General features: G+C 43.4%; 1 protein-coding gene across 1 annotated transcript in view; it reads left to right on the top strand.

The window, feature by feature from the left end:
* Window positions 1-14,032, top strand: part of LOC122555641 (IgGFc-binding protein-like) — a 128,899-nt gene that overhangs the window by 77,562 nt on the left and 37,305 nt on the right. Inside the window, exons 32-49 of the mRNA XM_087993366.1 lie at window positions 1,120-1,257; window positions 1,343-1,602; window positions 3,212-3,296; window positions 3,778-3,846; window positions 4,682-4,926; window positions 5,017-5,300; window positions 5,447-5,724; window positions 5,882-6,480; window positions 6,812-7,373; window positions 7,663-7,862; window positions 7,980-8,360; window positions 8,472-8,758; window positions 9,172-9,452; window positions 9,743-9,880; window positions 9,964-10,223; window positions 10,683-10,767; window positions 11,273-11,341; window positions 12,147-12,394. Of these exons, the coding sequence (XP_087849492.1) occupies window positions 1,120-1,257; window positions 1,343-1,602; window positions 3,212-3,296; window positions 3,778-3,846; window positions 4,682-4,926; window positions 5,017-5,300; window positions 5,447-5,724; window positions 5,882-6,480; window positions 6,812-7,373; window positions 7,663-7,862; window positions 7,980-8,360; window positions 8,472-8,758; window positions 9,172-9,452; window positions 9,743-9,880; window positions 9,964-10,223; window positions 10,683-10,767; window positions 11,273-11,341; window positions 12,147-12,394 (4,469 nt within the window). The remainder of the gene's footprint in view (window positions 1-1,119; window positions 1,258-1,342; window positions 1,603-3,211; window positions 3,297-3,777; window positions 3,847-4,681; window positions 4,927-5,016; window positions 5,301-5,446; window positions 5,725-5,881; window positions 6,481-6,811; window positions 7,374-7,662; window positions 7,863-7,979; window positions 8,361-8,471; window positions 8,759-9,171; window positions 9,453-9,742; window positions 9,881-9,963; window positions 10,224-10,682; window positions 10,768-11,272; window positions 11,342-12,146; window positions 12,395-14,032) is intronic.

Below are 14,032 nucleotides of genomic sequence, written 5' to 3'. Positions count from 1 at the left end.
GGATATTGGTGCCCTTCTGGTTCAGGTGCAACCCGTCCTGCTTGTGCAGGTCCCACCTTCCCCAGAATGCAGTCCAATTGTCCAAATACCTGAAGCCCTCCCTCCTACACCATCCTTGCAGCCACGTGTTCAACTGCACTCTCTCCCTATTCCTTGCCTCACTGTCACGTGGCACCGGCAACAACCCAGAGATGACGACTCTGTCTGTCCTAGCTTTCAGCTTCCAGCCTAACTCCCTGAGCTCTTGAATGACCTCCCCACCTCTCTTCCTACATATGTCGTTGGTGCCAACGTGCACCACGACTTCTGGCTGCACACCCTCCCCCTTAAGGATTCTGAAGACACGATCCGAGACGTCTCGGACCCTGGCACCCGGGAGGCAACAAACCATCCGAGAGTCTCGCCCATGCCCACAGAACCGCCTGTCTGTCCCTCTAACGAGAGAGTCTCCTATAACTCGCGCTCTCCTCCTCTCCCCCTTTCCCTTCCGAGTCTCAGAGCCAGACCTCATGCCACAGACCCGGTCACTGCAGCTTACCCCTGCTAGGCTGTCCCCCCCACCAGTGTCCAAAGCGGTATACCTATTGTTTAGGGGAATGACTACAGGGGATCCCTGCACTGCCTGCTTCCTCCCCTTCCCACCTCTAACTGTCCCAGCTATCTCTGTTCTCTGGCGTAACTATGTCCCTGTAGCTTCTATCTATCACCTTCTCAGCCTTTCGAATAATCCTCAGTTCATCCAACTCCAGTTCCAGTTCCCTAACTCGTTCTGTGAGGAGCAGAATCTGACTGCATTTCCTGCAGATGAAGTCGGCAGGAGTATCGGTGGTCACCCCTACCTCAAACATCCGGCAGGAGGAACATTCCACTGCCTGCGCTGCCATTACTCTACACTTCGTCTCCAAAGCAAGAACACTGAGTAGCTTACCTGTGAACACACCCACTCAAATATCAATCACTTACCTTCCCGACCAGCTCTGCACTCCAACCTCACTTCCGCCCAGCTCGCGCCGCTCTCTGCTGAGAAATTGTGGATGTTTTTAGCTATTGTGATGCAATAATGTGCATATTTCCGATCAATCTTGATGAATCTTTATTAATTCTTTATTAATCCCACAGGTTGTGCACTGGGCTGCAGTTTTGACAGCGACTTGTGCAGTTGGACACAATCCAAGACAGATGATTTGGACTGGAAGCGCATCAGTGGATCGACACCCTCAGCTCGCACAGGGCCTTCGTTCGACCACACCAGTGGAGGTAGGTGATGTGCCATCCTTATTTGATTTGAGGTTGACAGAGCCCATGATTTGTTTGTAACCAGTGAGCTTAACTGTATGTCCAGGTGGCTACTACATCTATATTGAAGGCAATGAAGGCAGCGAAGGAGATTTAGCCCAACTGGTCAGTGCTCTGTGCGATAAGACAGGGGATCAGTGTATGCGATTCTGGTACCACATGTATGGAGTGGCTCAGAGCATGGCTTTGAATGTTTACCAGCTAGAAGTTGGGCTTCCCCCGATACTGATCTGGTCAGAGAGAGGCAATAAAGGAAACCAGTGGATCGCAGCAGCAGTGGACCTACACCTGTCTGGAAAATCTCAGGTAAGCTGTGTGGCTAATAATTTAGTGATTTTTTTTTTGGCTGTACTTCTCTTTTTGAAGCATTCGCATAGCTTGCATATTTAATTAGAAGGCAAGCAGATTTTTCTTCATTCCATATCAAATTAAATTAAATACAAATTAGTAGAGAAATGCAGAAGCTGTTTTAACATGAAATACCCCATGAAATGATGTCCTACATTCGATTAGATTAGATTACGTACAGTGTGGAAAGAGGCCCTTCGGCCCAACAAGTCCACACCGACCTGCCGAAGCACAACCCACCCAGACCTATTCCCCTACATTTACCCCTTTTGCTAACACTACGGGAAATTTAGTCATAGTGATTTACAGCATGGAAACAGACCCTTCGGTCCAACCCGTCCATGCCGACCAGATATTTCAACCCAATCTAGTCCCACCTGCCAGCACCCGGCCCATATCCCTCCAAACCCTTCCTATTCATATACCCATCCAAATGCCTCTTAAATGTTGCAATTGTACCAGCCTCCACTACTTCCTCTGGCAGCTCATTCCATACACTTACCACTCTTTGTTTGAAAAAGCTGCCCCATAGGTCTCTTTTATATCTTAACCCTCTCACCCTAAACCTATGCCCTCTAGTTCTGGATTCCCCGACCCCAGAGAAAAGACTTTGCCTATTTACCCTGTCCATGCCCCTCATAATTTTGTCAACCTCTATAAGATCACTCCTCAGCCTCCGACACCCCAGCCTGTTCAGCACAAACCTATAGCTCAAATCCTCCAACCCTGGCAACATCCTTGTAAATCTTTTCTGAACCCTTTCAAGTTTCACAACTACTTTCCGATAGGAAGGAGACCAGAATTTCAATATTCCAACAGCGGCCTAATCAATGTACTGTACAGCCGCAACATGACATCCCAACTCCTGTACTCGCTACTCTGACCAATAAAGGAAAGCATACCAAATGCATTCTTCACTATCCTATCTATCTGCGACTCCACTTTCAAGGAGCTATGAACCTGCACTCCAAGGTCTGTTTGTTCAGCAACACTCCCTAGGACCTTACCATTAAGTGTATAAGTCCTGCTAAGATTTGCTTTCCCAAAATACAGCACCTCACATTTATCTGAATTAAACTCTATCTGCCACTTTTCAGCCCATTGGCCCATGTGGTCAAGATACTGTTGTAATCTGAGGTAACCCTCTTCATTGTCCATTATATCTCCAATTTTGGTGTCATCTACAAACTTAGTAACTGTACCTCTTATGCTCACATCCAAATCATTGATGTAAATGACTAAAAGTAGAGCACCCAGCACTGATCCTTGTGGCACTCCACTGGTCACAGGCCTCCAGTTGGAAAAACAACCCTCCACGACCATCCTCTGTCTTCTATTTTTGAGCCAGTTCTGTATCCAAATGGCTAGTTCTCCCTGTTTCCGTGAGATCGAACCTTGCTGATCAGTCTCCCTTGGGGAACCTTGTCGATCGCCTTACTGAAGTCCATATCGATCACATCTACCACTCGGCCCTCATCAATCCTTGTTTTGTGTTCGCTGATATTCTGTTGTTTACTTTGGCATTGGCATCTTCTGCCTGCTGTTATTCTGATGCTTCCTCTTATAGATTCTCATTGAAGCAGTCCGGGGCAATGACTATCGTAGTGATGTCGCTGTAGATGACATTTCCTTCCATTCTGGATGTTGTGGAGGTTTGTAAATGTGACTAATTTTCTAATGTCTGCTGTAATTGATCAATTGCATGACTTAAGTAAAAATGCAGGAGGAGTCGAGAGCGTGGTGCTGGAAAAGCACAGCCGGTCAGGGAACATCCGAGGAGCGGGAGTATCGATGTTTCGAGCATAAGTTCTTCATCAGGAATAGATTGGAGATGAACATGAGTCAGATCTGAAGCTGTTGGAGTAGGAGTAAGCTATTTCCCTCCCCTATCACATTGTGTCACTCAATGTAATTGTGGGTGATCTTGTGCCTCAGCTTGACTTTACAACCTGTTTTCCATATGCTTTGATTCCTTGTGATTCCTAAATGTTTCTCTACTTCAGCATGATGTATAATCCACAGGCTTCAGGGGGACAGAGTTCCAAGGATTCACAAAGGACTGCGTGAAACCTTTTGCCTCATCTCAGTCCTCTAGATTCTTCTGAATTTATCCATATATTATTTTCTCTGCAGACAATTGTGACATAACAAGCACAGTGAGCACTCCAACTCCAACCAGTACCATGCCTCCTGTCACAACAGGTAAATGAAAGCAGGCTGTATATGATCTGGATCCTTGATAAAAGTGATTTGTTGCTGTCTTATTGACAAGGATTTGTCAAGGTATAACTAGAAACTGCGACTTTGTTTGCTGATCCTACATTTGTATCAATTAAGACAAACTGGTGCGGATTCTATTTGATTGTCCTTAAAATGTTGGCTCACTCTGAATAGGTCTGAAAATGTGTTGCTGGAAAAGCGCAGCAGGTTCGGGCATGAGCCCTTCTTCAGGAAACGTCGATTCTCCTGCTCCTTGGATGCTGCCTGACCTGCTGCGCTTTTCCAGCAACACATTTTCAGCTCTGATCTCCAGCATCTGCAGTCCTCACTTTCACTCTGAATAGGTGTAAATTTGATAATTTGGTAATGTGAAAAAAAAATGGGTGAAGTCAGCTTCAAGCTGATTGCAAATATTGCTGCAGAAGTCAAACACCAAAGTGTGGAAGCTGAGCAGTTGTTTGTCTAGTCATCCCATGGCACAGACTGCGTCCTCCTCGTTGTAGTGTCTGTGACTAGGCAAAATGTCCTTCATCATCGACCGTGTCCTGTTCCCTCAGGTTGTTGAATGTTTCAACGAGAGCACCTCTCATTGTTGTAGATTCCAGTATATACCCCGAAGCAACCTGTTGAACCTTTGTTTGTAAGAGAAGCTACTTGTCCCGAGAATGGGACGAGTGACTTTTCTCTGAAGTGATTCTCAAGCATTTGTGTAGAAAGAAAATAGAGCCATCGATTGGGAGCAAATCCAACTTGTTTTTCAATGGATTGTGACAATACCAACTGACTTTTATTTTCTACATCATTTCCAATTTTTTAGAATCTTCTTGCATCGTGCAAGGTGATCCTCACTACAACACTTTTGATAAGCAATCACATGACTTCATGGGAACATGCACATATACCCTATCGAAACTCTGTGACGCCAGCAGTGCTCTGCCGTATTTCAATGTTGAAGCTGCAAATGAGCGCAGATCAGGGAATTCCTACGTGTCGTACGTTAAACATGTCAACGTTAATGTTTACAATCATAGAATAGTACTGGAGAAGGGACACGTGGTGAAGGTAAGAATTTGATATTTTGAGGACTTCATCAAGCATATTGAACGGTGGGTTTGCTGAGGAATGAATCAATGTGGTTTTGCACGTTTCCAGGTCGATGGAGAAGTGGAGGTGCTACCTGTGTCAGTCTCGCCTGGTGTTGAAGTTGGCCGAAGTGGAAAGTATGTGGTTGTTAGCACCGATTTTGGATTGAGAGTGAAGTTTGATGGGAAGCATCGAGCAGTTGTAACCCTTCCCAGTGTTTTCAAGGGGAAGGTGTGTGGAATGTGTGGAAACTACAATGATGATAGAAGAGACGATTTCCTCAATCCGGATGGAGTGATGGAGCCCGATTCCGTCAGTTTGGGAAACAGCTGGCAGAGTGGAAATGATACGAGGTGCGGTGTATGGGAGGTTTCTGGCTGTCTCTGTTCCTTCATAAAACCTGCGAGTTTTAAATCACTACCATTATTCCATTTGCATGTCGACCTTCTGCTAGCTTTTAAACGTATGTTTCTCATTGGAGGTGCTGCTGTTCTTGCAGGTGTGCTCCTGACGTTGGTATCAGACCAAATTGTACTGATGACAAAAAGCAGATGATAGAAAGTAAATCTTACTGTGGCATAATTGTGGATCCAGGCAGTCCGTTCAAAGCGTGCCACTCTGTCGTGGACCCGATGGTTTATTTTGCTGAATGTGTGTACGACTTGTGCGCATTGGACATGCATACAGGCTCTCTGTGCAGTAGTTTGCAATCCTACGCAGATGCATGCCAGTCGAAGGGAGTGAGAGTGGAAGCCTGGAGGAACGCGACCTTCTGCCGTAAGTGTTTGAGAGTATTTTTGTTTGATGAATAAGTTATATGTGATGGAGACAGAAAAACTTTGGGTCACTTTGAACTATTTAGTTTTCATTAAATTCCTTTATCTAATAATTTAATGTAAAATATGTTGACTCTCCTTTTGAATTCTCTTCCCAGCTTTAAAGTGTGGAGTGAATAGTCACTATGAGCATTGTGGCTCAGCATGTCCTGCTACCTGTGTCAATCCCAATGCTCCATCCAGCTGCTCCCAGCCATGCTTGGAAGGCTGTCTGTGTGACCGTGGGTACGTTTTGTACAATGACAGGTGTGTGCGAAGAGATCAGTGTGGTTGCTGGTCTGAAGGCAAACATTATCCAGTGGGATCTGCATTCTGGACAGATGATACCTGTTCAACAAAATGCAGTTGTCCTTCTGCAGGCAGTAAACTAGTTTGCTGGAACACAACGTGTGGCACGGATTCATACTGCGGAGTTGTGGACGGAGTTCCTGGTTGCTATGAGCACACGTACGGCATCTGCAGAGTTCATAACGACCCACACTACAATACGTTTGACAAGGCGACGCATCATTTCATGGGGACGTGTACATATACTATCGCCAAGCTGTGTACAAATTCCTCAACTCTTCCATACTTTAACATCGAAGCAAAGAATGAACATCGAGGCAACGCTAAAGTTTCTTATGTTCAGAGAGTTCGAGTGGCTGTTCACGGTCACAGTGTTTGGATTGTGAAGCGGGAATGTCACCGTGTGTTGGTACGTGTGTAACTACTAGTTGGGTTTTCTAAAATGCTGACTTTAGTCTGAAATATCCTTTACTTGATAATTCAATTAGAATGGGAGGTGAATGACTAGGAGTATATTGCAAAGGTGAAATGATTATCATGACATTTGCGACTTGGATCTAAAGTGAAACAGAACAAAATGAACGTGTGTACCATGTGCACCAATCTGATGTGAAGTATAGCGTTTACTGTACATTGCTGTATGCAAATTGCTGTTCACGTTTGTTGTGCATGTTGAATGAAAGAATGCTGGAGTATGCTAGAAAAGCTGTTGTTGAATCACCATTTTCCTCTTGTGTCAGGTGGATAACGTGTGGCAGACGTTACCTGTCAAATTAGTCAATGGCACCTTGAACGTGAGTAGGAGTGGAGACTACGTGGTCCTGGTGACAGATTTTGGGCTCTCTGTTTCATATGACGTTGATCACTCAGTGGAAGTGAAAGTGCCGAGTACATATTTCAATCAGACTTGCGGTATGTGCGGCAACTACAATGGAATGAGAAAGGATGATTACATGAAACCTGATGGAGAACAAGCCAAAGATTCAAATGAGTTTGGAAATAGCTGGAAGGTGCCACCGGAAGAACCAGGTTGTGACCCAGTCGAACCTGCGAAGTGTGAGCCTGATGAGGAGAAACTTTACCAAAGTGATGCCTTCTGTGGTCTGATCACCAGTCAACAAGGTCCATTTGCACAGTGCCACTCTGTAGTAAATCCCAATGGATTCTTTGAAAGCTGTGTTGTTGAACTGTGTCTGTTGGCTGGAAGCCAAGATGCTCTGTGCGATACCCTCAAAATCTACGCACATGCGTGTCAAAGTGCAGGAGTGACCATTGCACCTTGGAGAAACTCCACTTTCTGTCGTACGTATTAGTGAGCTTCCATTGTTTTGCATTAATAATTTCCTATTTAAGACAAAGGAAAATGTTTTCATTATTGTGTGTTATAGTTTCTTTTGTGACAGAATTGCTATTTCCTGTTAGCTTGCTTCAGTTTTGGTTTGGTCGCATGCTAAGCTTTATACTTTCCATTCCAGAGATCCAATGTTTCAGAAAGCATTTGCTGCAAAAGCCATCCTTCCCGATTGCCATAGTCATGGGAAACATGGTGTGAGAAGTTCAAAAGATTTGATTGTATCTTCCTTGTTTTCAGCTGTTTCCTGTCGAGCCAATAGCCAGTACAGTCTATGTGGCAGTGCTTGTCCAGCCACATGTACAGACCGATTTGCTCCAGAGAACTGCAGCAAGCCATGTGTGGAGGACTGCGTGTGTAACATTGGGTTTGTTCTCAGTGGAAGCACGTGTGTGCCCGCTCAGAACTGTGGCTGCATCCACAACGACAAATACTACGAAGTAAGTTGGAGGGCTTTTTGGTCCCGTTTGGCTGTTTCACGTGCATTCATGCAACTTTGTGATTTCATGAGGAGCACGCAGCAGTTTTGAAAATAACACTTGCTGTTTGTCTGTCAGAAAGGAGCAACGTTCTGGGAAGAGGGATGTCTCCAGCGGTGTCGATGTACTGGAAATAACCACGTAGTATGTGAAGCAGCGTCTTGTGGACCAGCGGAAATTTGCAAAGTGCAGGATGGAAATTTGGGATGTTACCGGGCAGACACTGCGAAGTGCCACATTTACGGGGACCCGCACTATACGACGTTTGATGGGAAACTGTATCACTTCCAGGGTACTTGCAATTATACTGTGACTGAGACTTGTGGAAATACATCTGTTCGTTTCTCGGTGACAAGCAGGAATGAACACAGAGGCAACCCAACATGGTCTATGATTAATTCCATTGCTCTCCAGTTTGCTGACATTCATATTGCAGTGAGGAAAAATAACCTTGTTTATGTGAGTAATGTTTCTGATTGGTAGCGTTGACAGAATGAGCGTAATGTTGAAGAAAGGTAACTGCAGTGATTGTGACTGTTGTATCAGTAATGTTGGTAATCTTTTGCTTAGGTTGATGGAGTGAAGGTTGAGCTCCCTGTGACACCCCATTCTTCAGTAAGCGTATCAATGGTAGGATCGTTTGTCATCGTCCAGACCAACTTTGGTGTTCAGCTGAAGTTTAATGGTGATCATGAGCTGTTTGTAGTGGTGGATGAGAGATACAAAGGACAGCTGTGTGGCTTGTGTGGTACCTACACTGACGACCCACTTGATGACTTCTTGAAGCCTGATGGGATTCTGGCCATGGATTCCAATCAGTTTGGAAACAGCTGGAGAGTTCTTGACAATGACTGGTTGTGAGTATTTCATACAGTGAAGAGTAAATTACACTCTATGTAGTGTCGCTGGTGAGACGTTTGCAGAGAGGTAGTGGATTAGTTGGTTGCCGAAAAAGAATTAATAGATATGAGGGCATGGCTGGAATTTCCTGTAAATGACTGTAATGAAAGTGTGCGTGTAGCTCTGTTGAATGTCAGTGTTTCAGTGAGAATATCTGAAATGAATTTTCCAGAATTGGTATTCCAGTGAAGTACTACAGATTGCGTATTAAGAGCACGCTACATATTTTTGCATGTACTTTGGGGGAATAATTTTGATCGCAGATCTCATTGTCTGCCCTTATGCATTCATTGAAATTTGATGTGGATTAAATAAAGTAGGGATATTTTTTCCTTTTGGAGAGATTTCATACATGTGTTTCCTTGTGTAGGTGTAATGAAACGTCTCTACCACCAGCGACCTGCGATCCAGCATCGAAAGAAGAGGCCGAGGAATACTGCAAGATTATCTTGGCAGGCAATGGTCCTTTCAAAAATTGTCACTGGTACATCCCTCCTCAGTTGTACTTTGAGAGCTGTGTATATGATCATTGTGCTTCTGGAGGAGATGCTGTCCTGTTGTGCAATGCTCTGGAGGCGTACGCTTCAGCCTGTGAAGCAGCTGATGTTGTTCTAGGAGACTGGATGGAAGAGAGTGGCTGTGTTGAGAAAAGTAAGTTTGAGATCATGTGTTTGTACCTGTTCTTTTCCTTTATTTCTTTTCTCACTCCTCCTGAGTAAAAGACAATTGTGCTTCACAACAAATGTCCATTATTAATAGTCAGCGACGTCAAGGTTCAATTGACAGAAATTATCCAATAGACAATGAGGCTATAATATTGTATCGTAATATCTTTTCATATTTATTTCAATTGTGGATGTTTTTAGCTATTGTGATGCAATAATGTGCATATTTCCGATCAATCTTGATGAATCTTTATTAATTCTTTATTAATCCCACAGGTTGTGCACTGGGCTGCAATTTTGACAGCAACCTGTGCAGTTGGACACAATCCAAGACAGATGATTTGGACTGGAAGCGCATCAGTGGATCGACTCCCTCAGCTCGCACAGGGCCTTCGTTCGACCACACCAGTGGAGGTAGGTGATGTGCCATCCTTATTTGACTTGAGCTTGACAGAGCCCATGATTTGTTTGTAACCAGTGAGCTTAACTATGTCCAGGTGGCTACTACATCTATATTGAAGGCAATGAAGGCAGCGAAGGAGACAAAGCCCAACTGGTCAGTGCTCTGTGCGATAAGACAGGGGATCAGTGTATGCGATTCTGGTACCACATGTATGGAGTGGCTCAGAGCATGGCTTTGAATATTTACCAGCTTGAAGTTGGGCTTCCCCCGATACTGATCTGGTCAGAGAGAGGCAATAAAGGAAACCAGTGGATCGCAGCAGCAGTGGACCTACACCTGTCTGGAAAATCTCAGGTAAGCTGTGTGGCTAATAATTTAGTGATTTTTTTTGGCTGTACTTCTCTTTTTGAAGCATTCGCATAGCTTGCGTATTTAATTAGAAGGCAAGCAGATTTTTCTTCATTCCATATCAAATTAAATTAAATACAAATTAGTGGAGAAATGTAGAAGCTGTTTTAATATGAAATGCCCCATGAAATGATGTCCTATATTGCTCAGTATTACTGGCTGGGAGATACTGACTTTGTTACCAAAAGACAAATTGCTGGAGATCTGATAACATCAGAGGAGAGAAAGCAGAGTCAGCATTTCAGGTCCAGTGAAATTATTGCCAGACCTCCTGAGGTTCTCCTCCAATTTCTGTTTTCTTCCAGATTTCCAGCACTTCTTTTGTTTTGTGTTCAATGCTATTCTGTTGTTTACTTTGGCATTGGTATCTTCTGCCTGCTGTTATTCTGATGCTTCCTCTTATAGATTCTCATTGAAGCAGTCCGGGGCAATGACTATCGTAGTGATGTCGCTGTAGATGACATTTCCTTCCATTCTGGATGTTGTGGAGGTTTGTAAATGTGACTAATTTTCTAATTTCTGCTTAAATTGATCAATTGCATGACATAAGGAGAGGTGAAGGAGGAGTCGAGAGCGTGGTGCTGGAAAAGCACAGCAGGTCAGGGAGCATTCGAGGAGCAGGAGAATCGATGTTTTGAGCATAAGCTCTTCATCAGGAATGGAGTAGAGATGAACATTAGTCAGATCTTAAGCAGTTGTATTAGGAGTATGCTATTTCTCTTCCCATCACATTGTGTCACTCAATATGATCATGGGTGATCTTGTGCCTCAGCTGCATTTTGCAACCTGTTTTCCATATACTTCGATTCCCTGAGATTCCTAAGTGTTTTTCTCCCTCAGCATGAAGTATTCTCAGTGATGTATAATCCACAGGCTTCAGAGGGAGAGTGTTCAAGGATTCACAATGATCCACTTGAAATATTTTCCTCATCTCAATACTGTAATTTCAGTTACTCTCAGTTTATGAATTTATACATACATTATTTTCTCTGCAGGCAATTGTGACATTACAAGCACACTGAGCACTCCAACGCCAACCAGTACCATGCCTCCTGTCATAACAGGTAATTTGAAAGCAGGCTGCTTGTCATGTTGAGTAATGTATGTCTCTTGACGTTTTATTGATTCTGGGTTGGCAGTATAGAATTTGGAATTGTTAGCTTGTTGACCAATTTGAGCAATGTTTTCATTATAGAAGTCATTTTATGTTATGTTTTCTATCCTGGTAATGTCATTGACATTACACCTCTTAAGGTCTGACCACGGGTACCACAGTTATATGTGCATAAGTGATTAAAGTTCCTCAGACAGGTCTGGAGAGCTATTAATAAAACATACAATATTCTGCATTTAGTTTAAATGATGTAGAGTACTGGTATCAAGAAGTGATGTCGTGCTTATACAAGACATTTGCTGGACAACTACTTTAGTGTTATTTGCAATTGTGGATGTCATATTCTGTGAAAAACGTGAATAAATTGGGGCGAGTTCAGAAGCAATTTGTAAGATTGTTTCCAGGAATGAGGACGTTGAGTTGTGAGCATGAATTCAAGAAGTTTTGATGAATCACCGTGGACAGATGAAGGCTGAGATGAGATTTATTGGAGGTTTTCAAAATCATGAGCTGTCTGGACAAAGTAAAGGAAAGGCTGTTCCTGCTTATGAAAGGGAAAAAAAAGCACAAGAGGGTCTCGTATTAAAGTGGTGTGCAAATGAAGCAAATGTCAGGATCTGTTGTTTGTTAGATGTCAGGGATATTGTAATATTGACCATCAACCTCCACGTTTTCCCCATTGTAAATTATGAAACACGACAGAAGCGTATAAGATGGAATGGCAGATGCAGTTGACAATCTCATTTTCTTTGCAGGTCATGCTACATGCAGTGTTTCTGGTGATCCCCACTACAACACTTTTGACAGGAGTGTTCACCACTTCATGGGAACATGCACGTATGTGCTGTCCAAACCATGCAGTGATTCCTCAGTGCTGCCTTACTTCTATGTTGCGACTACCAATGAGCACAGAGGTACCAACACCAAGGTGTCCTGGGTGAAATCTGTACATATATTTGTCTACAACAACTCTCTTTCAATCATGAAAAATCATAAAGTATTGGTATGTGAGTTTTCTCTGTGTTATCACTGATTATCCACAACTTGCTTCAGAGTTAGTTCAATGATCCAGTATAATTATGTGCTTGTGTAGTCAGCATTTGCAATTTTTGTTGCAACTCAGAGGTGAGGCTGTGGAGAGAAGTGAAAAGGGCAGTATAGAAGATATAAAATCTGGACTGTTAGCACTTGTATTGTTTGAGGATGTTCACAATTATTGATCTTCTCATGGATGGAATGTAAAACCAGTTTACCCTTGGAATTAAAAAGGAGCACTGCATTTTTTTAGCGGCCATGCTTATTAATTTAGATTAAAATACGATTCATTGAAACAAGTTACAAAGTACCATGCTCTGATGAGTGTTTTATTTTCCAGTTTCTTCATATTAAAACATAGAAACACAGAAAATAGATGCAGGAGTAAGTCATTTGGCCCTTTGAGCCTGCACAACCATTCAATATGATCACAGCTGATCATGCAGTTTCAGTATCCCATTCCCTCCCTCTTGCCATACTTTTTGATCCCATTAGCTGAAAGGACCATGCCCAGATCCCTCTTAAATATATCTAATGAACTGGCCCCAACAGCTTCCCGTGGGAGAGAATTCTATAGGTTCACAACTCTGAGTGAAGAAATTCTTCCTCATCTCAGTCCTGAATGGCTTACACCTTATTCTTAGACTGTGACCCCTAGTTCTGGACTTCCCCAACATCGGAAAATTCCTCTCACACCTACCCTGTACAGTCCCATCAGGATTTTATATGTTTCTATGTGATCACCTCTCATTCTTCTAAATTCTTGCGAATACAAGCCCAGTTGATCCAGTCTTTCTTCATATGTTAGTACTGCCATCCCGGCATCAGTCTAGTGAACCTTCGCTTGACTCCCTCAATAGTAAGAATGTCCTTTTGGTCCTAGGAGACCAAAACTGCATACACTTCTCAAGGTGTGGCCTCACCAATGTCCTTATAACTGCAGCAAGATATTCTTACTCGGATACTCAAGTCCTCTCGCTATAAAGACCAGCATACCATTAGCTTTCCTCACTGCTTGCTGCATCTACATGCAAACCTTTCGTGAGTGTTCCACCATGACACTGAGGTCTTCTTGTACCTCACCTTTTCCTAAGCTGCCATCATTCAGATAATAAACTGCCTTCCTCTTTTTGTGACCAAAGTGAGTAACCTCACATTTATCCACATTATATTGCATTTGCCAGGTATTTGCCCTCTCATCCAGTCCGTCCAAGTCACTCTTCAGCCTTTTAGTACCATTCTCACAGCACACACTGCCAGCCAGCTTCCTTCCATATTATTTCCATTGTTCCATTCTTAGAGTGGCATTTCATTTCCTGATTTATAGAGTCATAGAAACAGACCCTTCTGTCCAACTTGTCTGTGCTGACCAAATATCCTGAACTGATCTCGTCCCATTTGCCAGCATTTCACCTATATCCCTCTCAAACCTTCCTATTCATGTACCCATGCAGATGCCTTTTCAGTGCTGTAATTGTACCCGACTCCACCACTTCCTCTGGCATATATACAGTCTGCATGAAAATGTTGCCCCTCCAGACCTTTTTAAATCCTTCTCCTTTCACCATTGCCCTCTAAATTTTCCCTACTCTGGGAAAAAGACGTT

The sequence above is a fragment of the Chiloscyllium plagiosum genome, unplaced genomic scaffold, assembly GCF_037043375.1.
Source record: "Chiloscyllium plagiosum isolate Xiang-an unplaced genomic scaffold, Cpla_swu_hap1 HiC_scaffold_13, whole genome shotgun sequence".
NCBI lineage: Eukaryota > Metazoa > Chordata > Chondrichthyes > Orectolobiformes > Hemiscylliidae > Chiloscyllium > Chiloscyllium plagiosum.
The sequence above is the reverse complement of the archived record's forward strand: the minus strand, read 5'-3'. Positions and strand labels throughout refer to the sequence as shown.